This window comes from Gossypium raimondii, chromosome 12 (genome assembly GCF_025698545.1).
Source record: "Gossypium raimondii isolate GPD5lz chromosome 12, ASM2569854v1, whole genome shotgun sequence".
NCBI classification, from domain to species: Eukaryota; Viridiplantae; Streptophyta; class Magnoliopsida; order Malvales; family Malvaceae; genus Gossypium; species Gossypium raimondii.
Window position 1 is genome coordinate 12430855 of NC_068576.1, and position 24637 is coordinate 12455491.

The 24637-nt window shown below is 33.6% G+C and overlaps 3 protein-coding genes and 1 long non-coding RNA gene across 5 annotated transcripts in view; all 4 read right to left on the bottom strand.

Annotated features, from left to right (window-relative positions):
* Window positions 1-1942: 1942 nt before the first annotated feature.
* Window positions 1943-5555, bottom strand: LOC105763318 (B3 domain-containing protein Os03g0620400). Its single transcript, XM_012581515.2, has 10 exons — window positions 5420-5555; window positions 4856-5315; window positions 4586-4773; window positions 4188-4470; window positions 3785-3987; window positions 3376-3658; window positions 3193-3291; window positions 2831-2989; window positions 2413-2558; window positions 1943-2308 (listed from the first exon to the last, which is right to left on the bottom strand). Exons 1-10 carry the CDS (start codon window positions 5486-5488, stop codon window positions 2033-2035), a joined length of 2166 nt encoding a protein of 721 aa, XP_012436969.2. The 5' UTR covers window positions 5489-5555; the 3' UTR covers window positions 1943-2032.
* A 1230-nt stretch (window positions 5556-6785) lies between these two features.
* Window positions 6786-24637, bottom strand: part of LOC105763320 (B3 domain-containing transcription factor VRN1) — a 50509-nt gene continuing 32657 nt past the window's right edge. Inside the window, exons 5-7 of the mRNA XM_052624672.1 lie at window positions 7643-7942; window positions 7370-7551; window positions 6786-7165 (exon numbers count right to left, since the gene is read on the bottom strand). Coding sequence (XP_052480632.1) covers window positions 6893-7165; window positions 7370-7551; window positions 7643-7942 — 755 coding nt within the window. The 3' untranslated portion in view covers window positions 6786-6892. The remainder of the gene's footprint in view (window positions 7166-7369; window positions 7552-7642; window positions 7943-24637) is intronic.
* LOC128035290 (uncharacterized) lies at window positions 8048-9763 on the bottom strand. The gene is made up of 6 exons (XM_052624673.1): window positions 9443-9763; window positions 9192-9342; window positions 8943-9095; window positions 8693-8824; window positions 8440-8600; window positions 8048-8317 (listed from the first exon to the last, which is right to left on the bottom strand). The coding sequence occupies exons 1-6, from the start codon at window positions 9509-9511 to the stop codon at window positions 8180-8182; spliced, it is 804 nt and encodes a 267-aa protein (XP_052480633.1). The 5' UTR covers window positions 9512-9763; the 3' UTR covers window positions 8048-8179.
* LOC128035292 (uncharacterized) lies at window positions 23413-24636 on the bottom strand. 2 transcript variants are annotated; one of them, XR_008191653.1, is made up of 4 exons: window positions 24344-24632; window positions 23985-24248; window positions 23709-23890; window positions 23424-23626 (listed from the first exon to the last, which is right to left on the bottom strand). It is a non-coding gene; the product is annotated as an uncharacterized LOC128035292 (long non-coding RNA). The 2 variants fall into 2 exon arrangements; XR_008191652.1 differs by having other exon boundaries at window positions 23413-23626; window positions 23985-24636.

Genomic DNA, 24637 nt, shown 5'->3' on the forward strand with positions numbered 1-24637 from the left:
ACCAAACACATGAATACTATGATTTCAATCACATATTATACAAGTATTAATGACAATATCAAAATTGAATTGAAAGTTAATATAATGATAAAAACAATACCATATATATAGAAATAACAATAATTTATCATAAGTTAATGAGAAGATATAAAATAATACTATGAGAGAGTTTATATGAAGAACAAAAACACAACAAGATATGAAGGAGAATTTTGTAAATAAAATGAAATACGCTAAAAATATGACAAATAATAATAATAATAATATAGTATAACTTTTAAGTAATAATACATAATAATTTTAGAATAATAATACACAATGATTTGAAAACATGAATGCATAATACATGATGAAATAAAAGTAATGCATAATAGGTTTAAAATAATAATATGTAGTAAACTTAAAATATAGTACATAAATAATAATAATAATAATAATAGTAATAATAATAATAATAATAATAATAATAATAATAATAATAATAATAATAGTAAAAGGTTTAGTTGTCATAAAAACAATAAACATTTACAAAATTAAATGAAATACTAAAAAATAAGAATAATAAAGAGTAATCGCATTAAAATTACAACATTCAAAGGACTAAATTTACAATCAATCCAAAACTAAGGACCAAAATGACAATTAAGCGCACAACTTCAAGAATTCAAATCCAGAGAGCAAAAACGCCACTGTTTAAGGAAGGACTTAAATGAAATCGTAATCAAATACACTGTATAAATTAAAAAGGACTAAATCGAAACAACACCCAAGCACGGAGGGGCCTGCAGCGCAAATAAACCAAATAGCAAAAACGCGCGGATCCTTCCCTTGGGTTGGGTCACCGCGAGGGTCGAGGGCCTTTAAACGGCGCCGTTTTCAAAGCTACTGAGACATGCTTGAAACGGTGCCGTTTCAATAATTGGTACAAAAAAAACCTAAACTAAGCCCTATCTATCATTCGAAATAAACCCTAAGCAAGCTTCCTCTTGTTGCTGCGCCGTTTCGTACCTTTGATCTCCTTCCCGCTCCGATTGCGACGGAGTAGAAGGCAAGACCGGCCACGAGGTACGCTCCTCCCCTTTTCTCTCTTCTTTTTCTATATTATGTATATATGCCTCTATGTATATGGTTAATAAAAAAAACCAGAAAAAGAAAGAAAGACAGTCGGAAAATAAAACAAAGCGGTAAAGAAGAAAACCTTCTCTTGATTTCTTTGTATTGATTTTTTTATGTTCATAACCTCTATTACAGATTTAAAATCGGCTTTTTATAGCTAAAAATTACAGAGAATTTTATCTTTTTCTCTATCCTATTCACTGTATTTTTGTTGTCATTGTTGCCTCTCTTTTCGTCCGTCTTTTGGTTGCTTTGTTGTTTGCCTCTGTTTGTTGCAGGTACGGCCGTACGAAGGCCAGCTGGAGCGGGGTGTGGAGGCGCGCGTGTGGGAGGCTACTGCTGCAGTGCTAGACGCTGAATGCTGCTAAGGAAGACTAGGGTTACAGTGGAATTGGGCCATCAGGCTGGGGTTGGCTGATGGCCATTAGGCTTAGTGGGTTTGGGTAGTTTAGGTTAAAACGGATTGGGCCACGCTGGGCCATATATTTGGACTATTTTTGGACTGTTATTTTATTTGGTTTATTTTACGGGCCCGGGCAAAAATAGACTATTACAATAATTATTTTGATTTCGGATTGTAGTCATAGAATTACTGTTCTGACTAACTCTAAAATCAGGCTGTTACATATTAAGTGGGAGCAGTTAAATTATTAGGTAACTGACCAATTACTTTTGTAACTCTCATATATTTTCAAAATTTGAATGAAAAATTATTGAAGCTTTCAGTTATTTTTTTTGCCAAGTTCTTCATTCTGTTTTTGCTTCTATCTTTTCTGTTTTCTTTTGCTGAAAAACTCCAACAAATCGAAACAACGAAAAACTAGGATGAAAAAAAGGAAATTCCAACAGCAGACCCTTTTACTAATGGCGAGGTAATTAGGTTACAATAGAGATAAACAAAGATTTTATAGGAGAGCTATGTTTGATCCTCTTGAGGTTTGTAAATAGCTACATTCAAAGACAATTGATAGCCCTCTGAATTGATCATCTCAAAGACGCAAACATCACCAATTTCCAAGTTATTATCTTTTGCAAAAGTCTTCCACCCATCAATCAACTTTGCTCTGGGGTTTGTTCCCTTTGCTTCGCGATGATACTTGGTCAACCATGTCTTCCCATCTCCCACCATGGACAGGATTGCATTACCACTCCCATTCCTCAAGTATTTCCTGGAAAAGTCCAATGGTATAGCCTGCCAACAAACAATGAGGTAAGAAAACAGTAAATCACAATCTAACACCCTAATCTTATGTTCTGTATTAGAGAATAGATTTAAGTTTTCCATTGAATGCTTACCAGTCTATACCCATTACTAACATAAGATGGCTGCATAGCAACAGTGAAAAATGGATTCTGAGACTTGAAACCACTGGCTCGTTGAAGAGCTTTAGCTTTTTCGCCAGCTTGCAGCCGTTGTGGGCCTCTTGGCCTTGTAGATATAGCTGCAAAAGCAAAAGTTCATGAATTAGTGCAATGTAAGAGGTTTAACTTTAAGTTCATCTCCTTGCATTGAAGGACGGTAATCTGTAATTTATATTTTGGATTCTCCAGCTTAATCTTAGTTTCATCAGGTATAACAACTTGCAATTCGTGTATTCCTGTCTCGTCTCATAATCGTGTTTTGATTATTTTACGTTCTTTTAATCTATATTATATAAATTTTGACATGATGGTCCATTCCAAATGTGTTTGAGGACCTTGGAGATATACTTACTAGGCTGGACTTCCTCTTCAGTTTCTTGATATCCTATGGCAGGGAATTGGGCAGCAGAGCTAGAATTTCCAACATGACATTTGCCAAAATCATCATCAGCTTCAATTTTTGGTACCAGCCAATCTTTAGATGCAACTTGACTGGCTATAGCATCATCAGCTGAATATATATATATAAAAAAAAAAAAACTAATGAATATAAATTTTGAAATATTTGTGTATTTAAGTGTTATATTTTGTATCTTGCTGTTAGTCATAGTTTTCATATCGTATCTAGTATTGTCAGGTTTTAGAGATATACTTACTAAGATTGGCTTCCTCTTCATTTTCTTGATATTCTATAGGTTTTAGAGATATACTTACTAGAATTTCCAGCATAACAATTGCCAAAATCATCATCAGCTTCAATTCTAGGTACCAAGCAATTCTTGGATGCAACTTGACTGGCTTCAGCATCATCAGCTGAATATATCAGAAAAATATACTAATCAATATAGAATGTATCTGTAATTAATTTAACAGCAAATCAAATAGATTCATACTGACCTTGTGGTGACAGAGAAGAATTAGCTCCTGGTGCTGCTGAAAAAATGGAGACCTTGAATGAATTTTCATGGCGGTTAATCAGCTCAAAGACGCATACATCACCAACTTCCAAGTTATTGTCCCGTGCAAAAGCCCTCCAGGTTGAGAATTCAGCTTTATGTTGTCCACCAGTGAATACTTTAACAGTAAACTTGACAACCCAAGTTCGCCCATCCGAAACTCGAAGGATGGCTTCCTCCTTCTCTTCATCAAGATGTCTGTTAACAAATTTGTATGGTATACCCTGGGGAAAGGTAAGAAATCAAATAACTGAGATGAAAAAATTCACAAGGTATCATTCTGATTTTTCATATTTCTAAAAATACTCGTATCCAAGTATTAGTATGAATATAATCTTCTGAAAACTTACCAGGCTACATCTTAAGATCAAGTATCTGGGTTGCATTACAACCTTGAAAAAAGGGTTTTTAGATTTGAAATTACTTGCTTTCAGAATAGCTCTTGCTTTCTCAACAGGCGTCATTGGTCGCATCAAGCAATCATGATTAGACTCTGTGCTTCCCAGTGTTGATGAGTTTACGTTACCACCATTTTCCGAAGAGTTTATTCCACCTGATAAGTATCAACAGAAGAGTATGTTCAAACCTTTGCATGATATATGCTAACTAAATGCTTACTCAATATATAAGCGCATGAAATTTGAACCCAAAAATCCGAACCAGTTCAATATGATATTATCATCTTGTTAGACCCAAATTGAGAAAGTGAGATCAACTACGAATGTTCGACTAAATGAGCAAATGATTACTCACCCAATGGAGAACTACAGCTTGTATCTTGACGAACACGGTAAATAATTACTTTCAGCATGCTTTCAGTTTGCGAAATCAGCTCAAAGACACAAACATCACCAGCTTCCAGATTGTTGTCCAGCATGAATTGCCTCCAACCAATATGGATGATTGCTTTTGTGTACTTGTTTCTGCTTATATAGCGCCAGTACTGAGTAGACCAAGTTTTCCCTTCCGAAGTGCAAAGGGTTAAATCACCAAGATTTTCTTTTAGAAACTTCATAGTGAACTCCTTTGGTATGCACTGTGATCATTACAAATAAATAAATAAAGTTCAACATGCAAGAAGAAATATGCATGTAAGTTAACTTTACATATGAAGGGAGTATGGTATTGCGGGTTTCATTAAAGCTTTTTACCATTTTTCGACCAGGGTTAATGTATGAAGGCTGCATTATAACCAGAAAAAATGGATTCTCTGATCTGAAGGAACTGGCTCTTTGAAGAGCCTTATCATATTCGATGACTCCAAATGCGTGTTCATCCCTAGGAACCTTGGTTTGCATGTCATCTTCACTAGTTGATTCATCTTCCCAATCTTTTTCATCTGAACGAGTTCTCCCACAGAAGATCAACACAATGAAGGATCATAAAATAGCCAGATTCAGTAATATAAAAATTGCACTTACTTTTGTCTTTTTGAGTGGTTTTGAGTTTCTTCCGAGGTTTAGAACATGGTGGTCGTGATCTCTTCTTCTTCTTCTTCTTCCTAGTCTCCTTGCATGGAGGAGTCTCATACAAGGTTCCATCACAAGTATCATCTTTAGCTTCTTTGTTGACAAGTTTTAGACACACTTGATCATCACTATTGTGATCTTCAATATGGCTCTTGCATGGATATTCAATCTCTGATGCACTCATATCAAATATGAGCACCAGAAACTTGCCATTCCCTTCATATCTGAAAACCAAGAAATGCCCATACTGGAGAGAGTAATATTCTGCAAATGCTTGCCATCCATTTTGAAACCAAACAACACCATCAGATTTTGTCAGCTGGGCATGCCATGTATCACCACTTGGAACCGTTAATAATACTGAACTTGATAACCCCTTTCCATACTTCCTCACAAACTTTCTAGGAATCCCCTGTTAGAGAACATGTAAATCTCAGATAATTAGTGAGATAGCACTAGAATTTCAAACCGAAAATGAAAAATATTAGAAAGGGAACAGAAGAGAAGAATGCTTACAAGCTTCTTATCTCGAATAGTGGCCTCTAAAATAATCTTGAAGAAATGGGGTGTTTTTGATGCAAACATGGAACCGTTATTGGCCTTCTGGTTGTAAGAAATTGCAAGAAATCTTTAGTGAACAGCTCAAGAAAAGCTTGGTTTCTATGTTTCATGGATTATATATATATATATATATATATAGCTTGATGTGTTGCTTAATTAATTCCCAGCTACCAAGACATGTTTCTTAACTTCTCATTAAATGAGAAAATTGTTTCAAAAACTAAAACCCTTTTGGTTTAAATTGCTTAACAACACTGACTCCAATGGGCAATAATGTGGGGTTGGAATTAGAAACCCAACAGTGAATGATCAATTGAACTGTAAGGATTAAACTAAAAAATAATTCGAAATATATATCAAATAATTCAATTGTGACAACAACCTACCATAACTTGTTAAGTTTAAAATTCATTGACATAATGTACAAAGTTTTGAAGTTTGAATTCTATATGCAAACCAAATCCCATCTTTTATTATAGAATGTATATGATACAAAAACACTTGGAAGATGAAACTAAAGTTTAAAGCTACATCAGAACCTACAAATTATACACTGTAAAGTAAAAACTGACCAAAGAGTGTGGCATCGCAAGCTTGATGTTTGATGTGCCACTTTATCAAAAGAAGATGAGTGGGTTATCGATGTTTAGATCCGGCAGGGGAGATTAAAGAAAATAATCATTCAAACCTTGATTGAACCACAAAACAATGGCGGTTTTTTTCTTCTATTTAAGTTGTGTAGCAATTGTTTGCGTTTGGACTCTTTTTGGTTTTTCTTTTAAATAATCTTTACAAAGGATTGTAAATTTAGTTTATTTCTTTCTAATTATCTTAAAATCTTATCTATATTAATGGCCATTAAATGAAAAAAATTCAAAAATTAAATTTATACTAATTTTATAATATTTAAATTTATATTGAATTAATTTAAATTTAAATTATTAACAAAAATAAAAATAATTAGAATACTTTTGTTTTAAATAGCATATTTTAATTATTTCTATAATAAGTAGCTTTATAATATAATATATACAAATTATTATAATCAATTTATTGAGTATTGAGAAAATAAATTATAGTAAATAGTTTAATTTATGAGTTATTAATTTTTATAGTTTTTGCAAATGTAATAATAATTATTCAAAGTTTTATTAAATTCAAAATAATTGTGTTTCTTGTATTAGCTATATAAAATAAAATTATATTGAATATTGAATATGATAAAAATGTTTTAATTATTATTTGAATGGTTAAATAAAAATATAGTTTTATTTTATAATACATAAAAAATAATTAAAGAGGTTGTATGCGATATTAAAAATTAGTAAATAATAATAAGCATAATAAACCATCAAATACAAAGTTGGTTGTCATATTCATCAAACAGCTCCAATTTGGATTAAAACACTTTTACTTGTGTTTTTTCAGTTAATCAATTTCGATGAGTAAATGCTTGCGATGAATGGCGACTTCCAACAAGTTTCCATTTTCATTCATCAGCTCAAACAGACAAACGTCTCCCACCTCCAGTTGATTGTCTTTCGCAAACTGTCCCCAGCTCCTACTCCCAAACTTTGCTTTTCTACCTTTATTACTTGCTGTTCTTCTGTACTCAACTACCCAAATCCTCCCATCTGCAACTCTCAGCACCATTTCTCCGCTTTTTTTCAAATATCTCTTGACAAATTCCACCGGTATATGCTGCCAACATGTCAAAATCTTAATAATAATGAATTCTTAATCAACAACACCATTTTCATACTGCCCTTTTCGTTTTTAAATACCACTTGCATTGCAATATTGGTTACCTGAAACTCAGTTCGTATGAGGAATAATGAAAGAGCCATTTGCTCTAGACTTGGATTATATAAATGGCATTAAGAGATGATTCAACTGATATCTTACCAGAGCACTAGAAGAACCAATGTATGACGGTTGTATCACAACACTGAAAGAGGGATTTGAAGTTCTGAAAGCACTAGCTCCTACGCAAGCTCTTTGTTTCCCGTATACAGGATCAGGTTTCGGACGTCTCCGTGCACTTGACCTCCTTCCACTATCATTTTTTACAGAACATTTTAGTTCACCTGTTAAGATTGAAATGGTCAACACAATATCTTTGGAAGCATAGCTTTACATTTATCACACTCAAAAGAACTTTTCAAACACAAAGATCACCTCCAACTTCTTTTGTTAAATATTGGAAATTCAAGCTCTTCTTTTCTTTCTCCAGCTTAATCCCCTTAGCTTGATTGCTTTCACTTGGATTGGTTCTCAACTTACAAGGCTGAAAGCTTGGGGATGTCATTTTCTTCTTTGTTTTCTGGTCTAGTGGAGAGTCATCCAAGCTTTCAATGTACGAGTCTGTTAGGTCTATAAATTCTCTGCAGCTGGGGAGACGTGCACTTTGTTGACAACTGCGTTTAGCATCACTGACCAAGCTCCTAGTTTTAACTCGACTGACTATGCTCCCGAGAGCTGTTACAAATGATAAGAAGCAATAAGGCATCTCCATAGATGGTCATATAAATTGATCATTGAATCAATGATCTATAATAAGTTCTACTCGCCTTGTGTCCCGCAGGCCTTGCTTGCATTTTTGACAACCGGATAGGTTTGCACTTTCATTAAGATTACAGGATGCTTAATTAGCTCAAAAACACAAATGTCACCAACATTAAGATGATTATCTTCCACAAATTCACACCACCCACCTTAGAGGTGTGCATTTGGTTTTTTATTTTCTGGATATCTAAAGAACTTGGCATGCCAAGTTTTCCCAGTGGAATTGCACAAGGTCAGATTACACTTGCACATTGTCAAAAATTTCCTAGCGAAGTCCGATGGTATAAACTGGAATCCAAGAAGGGAATATAGATCAGAGAATAGACTGAATAAATTTTTTATCTTAAGCTACTTGGAGTCCGCAAAATGAATGGTTTAGAGAATAGCCAGGTTCTAGTTTTGAAAGTTACCATTCTGCATTTACCAAGAACGTATGATGGTCGCATGACTACCATAAAAACTGGGTTTTCAGTACTTTTAAAAGCACTAGCTATCTGAACAGCATGCGCCTTTGCAATGGCTGCCAGCCGTTGCACACAACTTAAAGCCTCAGTTGTCACACTTCTCTGAACTTTAATTACAAAAAAAGAAAATGACATGAGCATCTCAAATTGAGAACCTCAAAAGCAACCCACTCCCAAAATTGAAATAAGAAAGGCGTACCATCAGAGCTAATGCCTGAAGATAAAACCTCTAACTTTGAATTTTGTCCATGTTGATTAGGAGAATCGATTCTCATTTTCTTCTGAGGCAGAGGACATGGCAAATGTGATTTCTCTTTACTTTTTCCACTCACTGAAACATCATCAAGAAGTTCGACAAACAGATGGTCATCCTCTTCATTTCTATGGATAATATCTATGGCTATGCAGCACTCTACAAGGGAGCTAATGTATTTGACTTCTCCACTCACCTAATCTTGAGGAAGACCAACTTGCAATATCAGCAGCTCTTTGTTTCTCAGTTGGAGTCAATGGTTGCATCTTGCCCAAAAGGTCAGGTTTCAGACATCCCCAATCACCTGAAACCCCTCCATTATCATGTTTTGCTGAACATCTGAATTCACCTGTTAAGATCGAAAACTTTTAAGACAATAGCTTTGGAAACACACAACATCATTGCTTACTCGAAATCAAAAACATTCAAAGAAAAAGATTATCACCCCTAAGTTCCTTTGTTGAATATTGGAAATCGATGTTCTTTTGTGTTTTGAGCTTTGAGTCTTTAAGTTCACTGGAGCTGTAGGGGACCTCAAGCTTAACAGGGCTTGAGAGTTGGTTTCCATATTTTCTCACAAAATTTCTAGGAATCCCCTGGCAATAACCATATACGGTCATGGTCAATGAACTTCATGAGTGAAACTGATTACAAAGTAGAAATAAGAAAAGGAGAAAAGAAGAAAGAAATACTTACAAGTCTCCCATGAGTTAGAGTTTCCTGAAGAATGACTTTGAAAAAATGGGGAGTTTTGGAAGTAAACATGGAACGATGAATGATGGAAGGCTGTTGGGGAGTATGTTCAATGGTTGCCTACATAAACAAATAGACAAACAAATGGTGGAAGGCTGTTGAGGAGTACTGACTTCTCCTCCATAGTTTCTCGTTTAACAAGAACTGGAAAATCCAGTTTTCAAGGGCAATAAATTCAATTTTAATTATAGTAGTAAGTAGCTGGAAAGGCAGATTAACAAATTAAAGCATAACTAACAAATTTGTAAATAAATAATTTTAATAATATTTAAAGCATTTGTATATATTTAATTCACAATATAATATGAAAAACAACATTATTCAACATAATAAGGGATAATGGCATATTTGCCCCCTGTACTTTACCGAAAAAGTCAATGTGGTACCTATATTTTCCAAATGCTTAATGTGCCCCTGTTTTTTTATTTCGTCTTCTAATATAGTACTTGAGTTTAATAGCGTTAATGTGTGACGTGGATAACTCTTATCACGCCACGTGTCACTTTTCTGAAAAAAGAATCAACTCAACTCAAAGGGCTTTAAAACAATTTTACCATTTTTTCTTTTCCTAGCAAAAAATAAAAGGAAAAACGTTTTTAAATTGAAAAACCCATTTAGATATCTTGAAACGGAAAACAATACTACGATTTAATAAATAAAAAAAAAAAAAGAAAAAAACCAGATCAGATTTCATGGTTGTGGGATTAGAGAGGCCATTTCAAAAACTTCACCGGTAAAAGGTCGGAATCGGTGAGAAGAAGCTGCCGCTGTCTTTCCATTTGTAAGATGAACTGACAATCGAAAAGAAAAGAAAATTCCAAATTAGAGTTTAAGTTCAAGAAAAAAATCCAAGGTCATTGAAGAAGATGGCTCTGGATGAGCATTTTCCTTTTTTTTTTTCTTCCTCTTTAATTTTGCATTTGTGGTTGGATTTTTTTTTCATTTATGCTTTGAGCTGAAAATCTATCGATTTGGGTAAAAAAAATTTCAAGAATTTCTTAAAGATTTAATCTTTTTTTGTTGTATATGTGTGAAAACTATCTTCGGGTTTTTAGAAAAACATATTTTTAGACTTGAATTTGAGGTTCCTTGGGATTAATTTTTTATATATGGATTAATTTTTGTATAGTTCTTGCTATGAAAAAGGGTCTCGCTTAAACCCACCACAACTACATCATTATGGTAAAAAGGAAAATTAGAGTTTTAAAAATTTTCTAAGAATAAAAATTAAGAGTTTGTTTGTGATATATAAAATAATAAATACTTAATTAAAATTATATATTTTTATTTGTCTAAGATAAACGTTTTAATCGGTTAGTCTTCTTCATTATCCTCACGCTCACATTTTACTAGTGAGGTAATTTCGTAGTTTCTCTAAATTTTTAAGTTAAGTTGTAAATAAAAATATCTTTAGAAATCTTCTGAAATAATTTTTTTAAAAATTTTCTCTACAACTTTTCTTAAATTCAAGTGTATGAAAGATAATAATCAATGCTCTCTTTTATATAGAGAAAATTTAGAGAGTTCAACAAGATCAAATGAGAAGTATTAGATTAAATTTAATATTAAATCTATTAAATTAATAAGATATTTTTCTACAAGATAAATATTAAATTTAATTTAATATTAATATAATCACTTTAATATTAAATTAATAAAATACTATCAAAATAAGTATTAAATTAAATTTATTAAAATAATATTACTTTTAGAATAGTTAATCTGAAATTTAAATTCTCTAGTAGAGTTCAAGTAGGAGTGTAATTTTTCCACTGTTTAACCGTCGAAAAACCATTACCTTCAGCCACCGGAATGCCGCCGTCGGAATCGTCGACACCGCCATGCCTGGTGGTGTCATCACTGGTGCGACACCTTCACGGTACCCCGAGCTAGTTCGGCTCCTGCCGGTTCGGTCTGGGCCAATGACGGCTCGACCGATTCGGTCCAGCCAACGATTTCACATACCGAGCTCGATTCGACTAGTTTTGGTTCTCGGTCTTGGTTTTTTGTTATCAGCTCTAATTTTCGATCTCAAGTCCAATTTTCAAGTTCAATTACCTATTGGGCCAATTGTCTGACTTAAAAATTAATTTTTAAAAATTTCATATTTATTTTAATTAATTGGATTAATTTAATTTTACTTAATTAAAATTAATTTTCCCAAAAATCACTAAGATTTTCAAAAATTAATTTTCCAAGAAAATTTTTTAATTAAATTCTCTAGTTGAACAATTTTCACGATTGCCCAATTTAATTCCACATCAAATAAATCAACTCAATTAAATTATTTCCAAAGTTGTAGAATTTCCTTCTGATTCAAATGTAGTCCAATCAAGCTTCTGTTAAACTAGCGGAGGGACCAATCAGACATATAAAATTAGACTCTAGTAATTGCAATAATATCCATAAGCATTGTTCCAATAATTCACGATTTACTTAATCATGGAGTCAGTCCACAAGAAGTACCATAATTGAAAATTCCTCATTGTATACTATTTACATAAGCAATTCATCCAACTGCTTTTTCTAATGACCTCTTCATGTGTATGTTACCCTCATATGATATCCTTGATTTCTTTGAGTTAAATCCATTCGCTCAATACAATCTTATTTTATCTCATTGTCACCATTGTGTCTAATTAATAATTAATAAGATCACTGTCAACAAATGACTATGATAAATTGTTCGTTCGAGAACAAGTAACTCGTGTCCACGTTTCATATTTATTAATCTACATAATGTCAATAAGAGGATATTGTTAACTCTTTAATCGAGTTATGAATTCCATTGTTATTAGTAAAGCCATGTCATATACAAGTCATGTACCTAACATATCGGCTATTGGCTCAATTATCTTTAGAGTACAAGCCTCCATTTATAGCAAAGCACATAAGTTACATACGTATGGTTAGTGGCTAACTCGGGATTTAGGTAAATCATACCATGAACGTTATAAGTGAACCCATTCACAAACGGATTCAGAATTAATTCAAGTTGGGTTCAGTCTGAAGTATCATTTTTCCAATAAGTACATTTATGTCTCTACTTGTGGAGTTAACTAATCTGATAACCAAGACTAGTCATCTCTCCAATTAGAATTGTAGACGACATAATAATCCTCTTAAATATTTGAATCAAATGCTCTCTTTGATTCTTTTACGGGATTACGGGCTTGTTTAGATTATCTATTGAAGTATATTATCTTTCTCGCAATGTAAACGTTCTTATAGTGCCACTTATCATCAGTTTGAACTTAGACAATCAATGAGTTAATATTTGTTTGTCACAATTTTACTATGTATGCAAAACACGAAAGACGAAAACATAAAAGATATAACAGTGAAATTTGAAATTTATTTATTTATTTATACATCGTTCAAATACATAAAAAAACAATTACATGTTTACTACAATATTGGCACATTTCCCAATAATTGTAACATCCTAAACTTTGAATGTTTGACTAAGAAATGCTAGCGTAAATGAATCTCTATTTCTGTGGTTGTGTGCTCTGCTTATGTGTTCAAGGTCAGGAGTTCGAGTCACGTCTTTAGAAATCTTTGCTGTTTTATTCTAAACTAACCTCTATATTTGAATTGTTGACTTAAGCTTAATTTTGTGTAAATCTATGTCAACGATGAGCCTAGCGGTTCAATGGTTAAGCTTCTGTATACTTTCGGGCCTTTTGTTTAAGTCTTGGCATATGCGTTAGGGAACATTTTTGCTTATTGTCGGAATTCTGATTGGTGGTTAAAACATTAAATTTTAGTGATTCCTCTTCTCCTCCCCCTTCCTCAATTTCTTTTTCTTTTCGTTTTTCTTATTTCTCTTTTATTTTTTTTATCGGTCGCCGAACTTCCTGTTCCTTATCTATTGTTCTGGTCAGGTAAGTACAATTTTCGTGATATCAATTGAAAGTTAATTGTGTAGTTCTGTTGTGAATTCTAAGAAACAAAGATTTCGTACTATCGAAATAGTTTCGTGTTAGTGGGTTGAAATCTCTTCATTAAATGGTCCTAGTTTCTTTGTTTTAGGCGTGCATGTCGGAAGTAGTGTTTCCCAGCATGCTAATTTGAGTGGGTGTCGTTGATTCGCTAGTAAGTGCCGGTCTCGTTAGAGGTTTCCTGCCGAAGTTTTCGACATAGTTCAGTAAGTGTTAAATTTTGTGAATTTTGTTGTTTTAGTCTATTGATTGATTCTTGTTGGCTAATTTAGGATTTGGGATTTCTCTGCGTTGTTTCTGTGTCAAAACTACTTTAGGTGCGTATCGAAAACCTGAGTTTTTACAAATTTCGAAGGCGGGAAAACATGGTTGTCGATGTCACACGTCTATGTGCCAAGCCATGTTGTAGGTCATGTGCACCACACGGTCGTATGCCATGTGCACCACACGGTCGTATGCCAAGCCGTGTGGTAGACCGTGTGGACTCACCGTTTTCCCCTAGAGACCACACGATTTTCCCCTAGAGACCACACGGGTCAGAGACACGGGCGTGTGTCTAGGCCGTGTGACTCACTGTTTGCGATTTAAGACTACACGGGCAGACGACACGAGTATGTGTCAGGCCATGTGAGATACACGGGCGTGTGTCAGGCCATGTGGAGCCACACGGGCTAGCTATTTAGGTCGTGTAAAACCACACGGGCGTGTGGTTCAGAAATTGGATTTTTCCCTCAGGCAGTATGCATTGTTTGAAATGATTGTAGGCCTTCTGTAGGGTCTGTATGTATTAAATGGAACCGTATAAGCTATGATTTCATGATCTGAGACTGAATACTAAGAGATCTGTTGTATATTGCATATGGTAACTGTTAATGATATTGAATTATTCAATATGGACATTAACTGTATCTGAGTGGTCATGTATGACTTTGTATTAATTGTTATTTGAATCTGCATTTGCATTGGGTGGGATTGAGTAAATGAGGAAGTATTCTATTTTGAGACGTTGGTTAAACCATTGGTATTTATATTCTGATCTGGCAGTTAGTCTGTAACTATCGTAATGTGTCATATTGACACTGTGTGGTGTATAAGATTAGACGAGTATTTAATACCCTAATTGGTGTGTTGGGTTGGTCGGAAATGGTGTGTAGCGGGTGGGAAATAGGAAAACTACATATATTCTGATATGTTCTGTCTTTGAGAATAGCCCGACTTACCATCTGTTTGAACTGCTATGATCTGTTAAACTGAATGAGCTGCCTTCTGGATCTGACTTTGAAATCAAATATCGAGACCTTGTCGGTTCTAAACTAAGTCTATTGAATATATAATTATTCTTTTAGGAAATCACTAACTTATTTCTTCTATTGACTGAATTACAGGTAAATCATAGACTTGATTGGTTCGACGGATCGTGAGCTTGGTCATACCCCTTATCTGTTTTAGTGTTACTAGCTTTGTTAGCTTACTTTCAATAATTTCAGGACATAAAGTATCTTAAGAGTATAAGTGATGTGTCGAAACTATTTTTCTTTTGAAAATCGACTTTTTATTTTAAAATGAAAAATGAGAGTCGCCACCAATCCTTTTTATGAGGTGTGATCGGATCACATCGTAATTTGACCGTTTTAATAAAAGGTTTAACTTACTAAAACAATAATTTTTCATCTACAAAATCCAGGAAATGGGTTCGGGAGTTGGTTATGCACGAGGAAGGATTAGCACCCTCGTAACACCCAAAATTGGTACCTAGTTGATTAATTGACGTCTTAGTGTCGAGAATTGAAATTTTGAAGATAATTTAAGAACACGACCCCACCTTGCATAATAATATTTTAAATGAAAATCACTTAAATAAATTAAAACATATATAAAAGGCCATCTTATCTCGAGGTAAACGAAAATGTCATGTCCCGTGAGTTAGGACACAACATCTCAAATCCTCAAAAATAAACTTACCTAATTTTCGATTATTAATTAAATATCATATGATTTAGTTTTAAAAGGGATGTTCGGTTTTCTAGGTTCAAGGAGAAAGTCAAACCCAGTAAGTTAGGGCAGGATTTCTCAAATCTCTAAATACGGAACATAGCCTTAATTTTAAAAATTTCTTTCTTTCGAGTAATAACAAATGTGACACTTAAAAACAATGTGTATTTATCTTTTTTGGGTATGGTACGACAATGGATAAGTATCTAAACATGGTTCGGGACGTGATTGTAATGAAATGAAATGGTAATGTATAAAAATGGATCGATGATATACGAAAAATAAAAAATGTCGTGCTAGTGAATGACGATATGTAACTTCGACAATGATAAAATACCAATTTGTAATGAAAATTGCAATGATCGTATTATAATTGTTATTCTAATAATAATAGAAATAATCGAAGAAAGGTAAGTAATAATAATAAATATATAAGTAAAAAACATAAATAACCTAATTTTTGAAACTATAAAAAGGGTAATAAATAAATAGATAAATAGATAATAATAAAATAGTAATAATAATGAAGGCATAAATAAAATAAATAATCGATGAAATTAAATAAAAAATTAAAATATAAAAATGAAGGAATAATAAATAAATGAATACAAGAATTAAAATAAAAATGAATAATATATGAATAAATAAGTAAATGAACAAATAAATGAATAAAATAAAAGGAATAAGGAATAAATAAACAAGTAAATAAGTAAATAAATAAATAAAAGAAATAAAATAAAAAAGGGCTTAATTGTAACTTAAATGAAATTAAAAGGAAAAATTGAATAAAGTAAATGACAAAAGGGGCCAAAATATAATGCACGGAAAAAATAAGGGGTCGAAAACAGAAAATATTCCCAACCCCATTAGACGCGCCGTTTAAAGAGGGACCAAAATGAAAAAAACAAAATTAAAGGGAAAAATTTAAAGAAAAAAAGGAAATAAGACCGGATTGGAAACCGCCTAAAAAGCGGAAGCACCAAAGGCGCAATTAGACCCCCCATAAAAAACACACGGATCCTATTAAAGGGTAGGGTCAGATTTCGGGTTTGGCCCCAAAACGGCATTGTTTTTGGGGCATTTCAGGCCATCCCAAAACGGCGCCGTTTTGGTGCCCTATTTAAACCAAAAATTCTCCCAAAAAAAAAACTTATTTTAGCTTTGTTTAAAAAAATCGAAAAAAACCTTCCTTAGTTCTCTCCAGGTCTTCTTGATTGGCCATGGCCGTGAGCCTCATAGTGATTTGCCACGGTCATTGGCGACGACTTCGCCGTTCCTGGTGGCCGAAAAACCCAAAAGACCCTATTTTCAGCCCCCTTTATGAATAGAACCCATATCTGGGTTTAAATCTCCAAAAATCTAATCGACACTCGACTGAGGGAAAAGAAACCGAAAGGTTTCGCCTTTCTTTGATGAGGCCTTCATCGAAACCCTAAAGGGTCCCCAGGTTCCTCGAATCGATGGAAAGGTCCGACGACGGCAACAACGACAATGTATCTCAGTTAAGATTTTTTTACTTTATTTATTTTTTGTATATATATATATATGTGTGTGTGTGTGTAGTAATAGATACAAAAAAGAAAAATAAAAAATCACCTCTTGAAGTTTATCTGTTTTTTTATTACTCTTTTGTGTGTGTAAAAATACATGTAGTTGTTATGGCTTTTATAGCCGAATTACAACACTATTTGTTACTATTATTTTGTATTTTATTTATTGTTTCCACTGCTTTGTGTGTTTGTGCTTGCATTTGTCCTTGTTCTTCCCTTTTTTGCAAGTGTCCCTGGAGATTCAACGGAGGTGGTGGCAGAGGGAGTGTCAGAAGGCATGCCTACCGATGTGGCGAGGTTGCGGAGCGAAGAGGGGCTAGGGTTTCTGATTTTTTTAAGTTTTTGAGCTTTTAGGTTTTTTAATTCGGGCTTGTAACTTGGGCCGATGTTTTCTTTGTAAATGGACTCTGGACTTTTTATTTGGACTTTATTATATTTTTGGTTTAATCCTTTTTTGTTTTATTTGTAATTTGGGCCCGGGCTAAATTGGCCTGTTACATGATGTATTATGCTCTACATTTGCTAATTTCTGCTAGATTGGCTTAAAGATTTAAATTTCAATATTGTGTTTTGAGAAATATTCGAGGTAGCTTCCCAAATTTGGTATTATTATCTAGGCCAGGAATGAGATGTTACAATAAAGTTAACTAGCTTTGATGAAGGAGAACTAAGGCGATGATTGGGAAGAAGAGGAAGAGTAACGGGAGGTGACAGTTGAGGTTAATGTTTTGAGTAAGAGTGAGAGGAGGGGAGCTACTACAATTATAAATGGTTGAATGGTTGAGACAAAACAAAGGAAATAAACACTAAGCTAAAAAGGAAAGTAAAAAAGCTAAAACTTCTTTTTCATATGAGTTTTATAGGAAAGGATTTAGGTTTTTTAAGATGATAAGATAATAGAGAAAGAAAATATAAGATTGAATATATGACATGAAAAAGAAAAAAAATTGAATATTAAGAATAGATTCATGTTAGTAATGATTTTAATAAAGATTTTTTCATTGGAAAAGAAAAAATGGTAAAATTATTTCAAAGCCCCTTGAATTGATTTGTCTTTTTTTTTTCTTTTTTTGCAAAAATGTGATAGGTTACATGATAAAAATGGCCCACATGTCCTGACATGTCAGACATTTACGTCGTTAGACTCAAGTACCAGATTGGAAGATAGAAGCAAACTAAATGGGGCACTAACATGCTACCAAATGTGGTGGTAGTTTTAGTACATTTCGACACTTAAGGAGTTTTATTTTCTGGTCATTTTATATTTAATTATTGCATTTTCAGTTTTCATAGTTTAGATTTAATTATGTGCAAAATAAACGTTTTTACGCAAGAATTGATGTTAGTTGACCTATTAGGCCAATACGAGCCTTAGGTAGCTTTAATATGCTTAATTGAGTTTGCATGATGTGTATTTAGTAGCCCAACGGCCTTATGGATGACACTCGAGTGTATCACAAGTTTCCCAAAATACAACACATGAAATTGGAACTCCAAGTCCAATATATTGGTGTCGTGTCGCTACACACCTTGGTGGTGTTGAGTTGCGACACACCAAGTTTCCCAAGATACAACACATGAAACTGGAACTCCAAGTCCTATATATCGGTGTCGTGTTGCGACACACCTTGGCTGTGTCGTGACACAAGTTTGAATGTGGTAGACAAGAATCGACAAGGCTAAAATCGTTCGCGCAATTAATAATTTCTAAGATTATGGCTTGTAATAGACTTAATTAGGGTTTCTAAAGATCCTTATAAATATATTTGATAGTTGAGAATAAATTCTCTCTATTTTCGGCCGAGTAACAATCTTTTAAAGTTGTGTTAATAGCTCTACCGATGACATTTATTTATAGGAAGAAAAATAAAACCCTTGTTGAATTGTAATGGTTTATTTCAAATAAAAAAAAATAACTTCCTACTTAGAGTAGGAGGGGAGTGGACGGCACACCTTATTATTCCTACTAGAGTTTTCTCCCCTTTATGTTATATGGGGGTTTTGGGCCTCTCTCGCATCAAGTCTAATTACTAGTACATCTTGGGTCTTTTGACTCAATACTCTGTAATGTGATCCAACTTGATTCAGTTTTTCTATTTCCCAAAATAAACTTTAATATTCTATATTAAAAATTTTCTCATCCCTATTTTATCCCTGCTAAAATTTTGACAATTTTACCCCTTGTAAAATTTTTGACGATTTTACCCCTGGTAAAATTTTGAGAAAATATGTTCAATATCTCATAACTCAACATGTTTATTGTGACCGAATGGTTTATTTTCATTTTTGGGCTTCAAAACAGCTCAAAAACATTAACTCATTCTTCCGATCATTTTTAAGTAATCCATATAGAATTACAAATGGATAATTTCCATTTCCATTTTTGAAAACCTACATTAATTTCCAAATGATTCCATTTTTCCATTTTGGAAAAGACGATATCATTCCTGAATGTTTTCATTTCTCTTTTCCTATTCATTCTGTTCATTTCTATTCAAACTCACAATTCATTTCTAGTTTCAACGAGCTAGAGGAGGGACCGATTGGATGTATGTGATTATGACTCAAATGGTTTATAAATAAGTTTCGGTTTTTTCTATTAATTATAAACTTACTTAGTCATGAAGTCATTCAACTATGGTAAGGTGACTAAACTCTCCCCAATGACATACCATTACGAAAGCAACTGCTCAGTGCTCGTCCAATGACCTTGTCATAAGTGTTTTACCTTCATAGGATATCATTGATCTCTTTGTGATAAAATTCGTTCTCCCAATATGATCTTATTTTATCTCATGGTAATCATTACATCTTCCTTCGTGAAAAGTCAATTACTATCAAATAGTAATTAAGTCATTCATCACAAAGACGAAAGACCCATGACAATATTTACTTTTCGTCAACCATGTAATGCCAATGAGAGGATATCATTTACCCAAGTCTTGGGCTATGAATTCTGCTATTGTGAATGATGCTATATACTGCAGAAGTCGTACACCTAACGCACCAGCTTTCGGTTCCTTATCTATTCGAACTCATACTTTTACTTACATCAAAGTGTACGAGTCACGCATACATAGTCCGTCATCCACTCAGGATTTAGGTATGCCACAATATGAACGTCACAAATTAATAAATCCATAAATAAATTCAGGATCTATTCCGCTTGGGTCATGTTCGATGTACTTTCAGTCCAGTCAATCACATCTATGTCTCTATCTTCTGGGAGTCATCCACTCCTATGTCCAAGACAGTGCATCTCTTCAATTAGACTTGATAGATGACATATTAGTCTTCCAATCGGTTTGCTCATTTTCGATTAGACTAAGGACATGCTTAGGTTCGTCTAATAATATAAGTTGTCTTTTTGTATTACGATTTGACCACGTAATACTGCTTAGTATTAGTTAAACATTAGGCAACCAATGAGCAACATTTGCTTCCATTTTGCTTTGCGTGCAAAAACCATTTGAGGACAATAATACAAATTATATTAATTGTAATTAATGAATTTATTTTATTAATCAACCTATTCAAAAAAAATTACAGGTTTACAAACGAATATACTACGCTTAGGGTACCAGATCTAACAATTTCATTGTTCTTTTGCAAACATCAAGATTAGTTAGCTGTCAAGAGATTACACAACTCCAAGCACATTCAATTCAATCAAATGAGCAATTTCTTACCCTTTCTCTTACTTCAATTTATTTGTGTTCTTTTACATGTTTAAATTAAATCTAAGAGTTATGACATATAGATCCATGAGAGGCTAAGTCTCTAGGGAGATTAACGAGTGGCTGTGGGAGTAGTTAACAGAGGAATTAGGGTTTCTTGATAGGAATTAACTAGTTTTAAATTATGTGTGCCTGAACCCTAGGATTCACGACCTTAGAAAGTAATTTAGGTTAAACGAGGTCGGGAGATTAGTTTGCCAAGTAAATCATAATTTATCCCGATGGGGAAAGTGAGGCCAAGAGATAAGAGAGTACCTATCGACTAGTTAATTAGTAGAGGCCGGGAGGTAATACTAGTTAATTAATAGCTATTTCCATTTAAACCTGAATTCTAAAGTTAATTGCAACCATTGAAAGGAGTTAATCTTATACTTGTTATTCTGATTTAGTAGTTTGTTTATTTTCTGTTTATTTAATTCAGTTTAAATTAGTTTATACTCGCTATCTATTTTATTGTTTATCGTAATATAATTTTTAATTATTACTATTTAGACTTGTTATTGTAGAAGTAGATTTCTAATTTAATTCGTCCTCCTTTTGATACGATTCTCAGAATACTTCCCTGTGTTCTGTTGTACACATCTATATTACAATTTGACCCGTATACTTGTGGACACCATTGACTTAACTTAATATATTTTTGGTGTGATATTTTCTAGTCAAATGTTCACACTTTTGGCGGTGGTTAGGCACATTAAACATTTAAAAACTTCAGGTACCACATTGAAAGTTTTGCTAAAGTACAGGGTAAATATGCCATTATCTCATAGAATAATTAATAAAATTTATAAAAAAATAATAAAAATACATCATTTATTTTAGTAAATCAAATATAGTGTTAATGAAAAATTCTTAATCATTATTAAAATATTTGTAGAAATTATAAAATTATATATATTGTAAACTAAACTTTTCCTATTTAATTTTCATTTTTTTCTTTTCTTAAAAGTTAATAAATAAACCATAATAGCAAGCATTTATCATATATTACATTTGATTATATAGATGTGTTAATTATATAATTTTATATATGAAATATTAATTAAAAATCTATTTAAAATTAAAGTAATATGTTTTTCAATTTTGGTTAATGGAAGCATAATAATTTGAATACAAAGTAATTAAATATAAAATTTGTTCTTTTATGTATTATATAAATTCATATGAAATTATAATTCTTATTTTTAAGTGTTGATGTTGCTTTTATGGTTTGTAGACGGGTTGAATGAGTTTGCAAAAAGAAAGGAAAGCGTCGAAGGGCACCAGAGTTGGACCTCCGAAGCATCCTCTGATGCTTAAAGTCAGAACTGACATAAAGAATGAAATCGGATAAGATGGGATTCGGCAGGGGATTCACATATCTGGCTCCATTAATCTCATGTCTATTTATAAACATTTGCTTCCTTCCTTGTGTTGATTAGGCAGGTGCTCAGATCTATCGTTTTGTTGTCTGGGTCCTTCGAATTTTTAGAGTTGTTAGATTCTTCATGCATTTTTGTGCTTTTTTGATTGAGTTAAATGGAGAGAATATAGAAGCTTTCATGAATATGATGAAGGAGGTTGCTTAGAAGAGCATTAGTCCTCTTGTGCGAAAGAGAGGTTATGTGCGCTTTGCAAGGGCGAGTCCCTCGAGGGCCTTAGTGGCCGACCTGTTGCGCATATGGGTTATTTTCCTTTAGTGAATCGAGTTTATTGTTATTTAACTAGGCTAAATTGAAGCCCAAAATTATTGAATATCAACAATAGTCCCAACAAAATAATATCAAAATGGCCTATGGGGAGTAGTGAAGAGTCTGACATTTTTGCAACATCCCTTGTGACACCTGTTTTGAAGTTGTGTCATAATGAAGAAAGAGGCAAATATACAACACTTTTAATGCTGTAAAGCTCGAGCCTTAAGAGAACAAAAAAATAGTGAAATGTTGCCACGTGTTGGTAAACCAAGACTTAGCAATTATATATCCTTTCTACGTATTTGCCAAGAGTAGACTCTTGACTAATGAGGAAAGAAGTAGAAGTGGGATGATGGATTATGCTTCATGTCGAGTTTGTGGTTATTGCATGGAAACTGTAGTTCATGCCATTCGAGACTGTGATATGGCTAGAGGTGTAGGTAAGGATTATACCCAAAAGGGCAATTGGCAACTTCTTCTCCTTGCATTTGCAAGACTAGTTCGTGGGAAAAATTGATAGTAGGTTTGAACTCTACTTCAATGGAGTTCTTGGTTCGCGGTCCTAGCCTGGAAGCTTTAGAAAAGAAGGAAAGAAGTTTCTGGGAAACCATTCTTTCTCGATTATGGTGCTGGGCAAAAAGTATTAAAGACAATATACATCTTTTGTCCGAATGCAATGTGAATAATATGAAGGTGCCTCGATGGTACACGCCCCCGGCTGCATGGTGCAAAGTTAATATAGATGGCTACTAACACAAGCTTATCGTTAAACCAAAAACTCTTTATCCATTGCAAAATAGATTTGATTGATGGATCTACTATAATATTTGAATTAACCTGAATGTATTCTCCATCCTCAAATAAATACAAGAATGATACAAAGTTCCATTTAAGTAATTACTTAAAGATAATCAAACAGTTTCAATTTAGATTAAATACTATGACTTGTGTTTTTTCAGTAGTTAATTAATTTCGATGAGTAAAGCTTGCGAAAGGCAACTTCCAACAAGTTTCCATTTTCATTGATCAGCTCAAACACACAAACGTCTCCCACCTCCAATTCATTGTCTATCGTAAATTGTCCCCAACTGTTACTCTTAAACTCTGCTTTTCTACCTTTATTCCTTGCTCTTCTTTCGTACTCAACAGTCCAAGTTTTCCCATCTTCAATTCTCAGCATCATTTCTCCGCTGTTCTTCAAATATCTTTTGCCAAATTCCTTTGGTATATGCTGTGCCGATAATGAAGATAGTTTCATTTCTAGACTTGAATTATATAAATGGAATGAAGAGATGATTCAACAGAAATCTCACCAGAGCACTACAAGAACCAACATATGATGGGTGTATCACAACACTGAAAGAGGAATTTGAAGTTCTAAAAGCACCACCTCCTATACAAGCTCTTTGTTTCTGGTATACAGGGTCAGGTTTCAGACATCTCTGAGCACCTGACGTCCTTCCACTATCATCTTCTGCAGAATATTTGAGTTCACCTGTTAAGATTGAAATGGTCAAAACAATAGCTTGGGAAGCATAGCATTACATTTATCAAACTCAAAAAAACTTTTCAATCAAAAAGAAGATCACCTCCAAGTTATTCTGTTAAATATTTGAGTCCTTCTGTTATGTTTCCACTTGGGCTGGTTCAAGTCATGTTACAAGGCTGAATACTCCGGGGTGTCAACTTCTTTGTTTCCTGGTCTAGTGGTGAGTCATCCAAGGTTTCGATGTACGAGTCTGTTAGGTCTTTAGATTCACCGGAGCTGGAGGGACATAGACTTTGTTGACAAGTAGGTTCAGCATCACTGACCAAGCTCCTGGTATTAACTCGACTGTCTATGCTCCCGAAAGCTATTACAATGATAAGAAGCAACAAAACATCTCCATAGATTGTCATATAAACAAATTGATTATTGAATCAATGATGTATAATAAGTTCTACTTACCTAGTGAATCGCAAGCTTTGCTTGTATTTTCGACAAGCAGATTGATGACAACTTTCATTAAGATTTCAGGAAGTTTAATTAGCTCAAAAACACAGACATCACCGACATTAAGATGATTATCTTCCACAAATTCCCGCCAGCCACCATAGAGGTATGCGTTCCTATCTTTATTTTTTGGATTGCTATAGTACTTGTGTTGAAAAATGGCCAACCATGTTGCTGTTATGTTTTTGTTAAAGTGCCTACTGTTATGATGATTTTGTTGAGTGCATACAGCTTGTATGCATGCTGCTG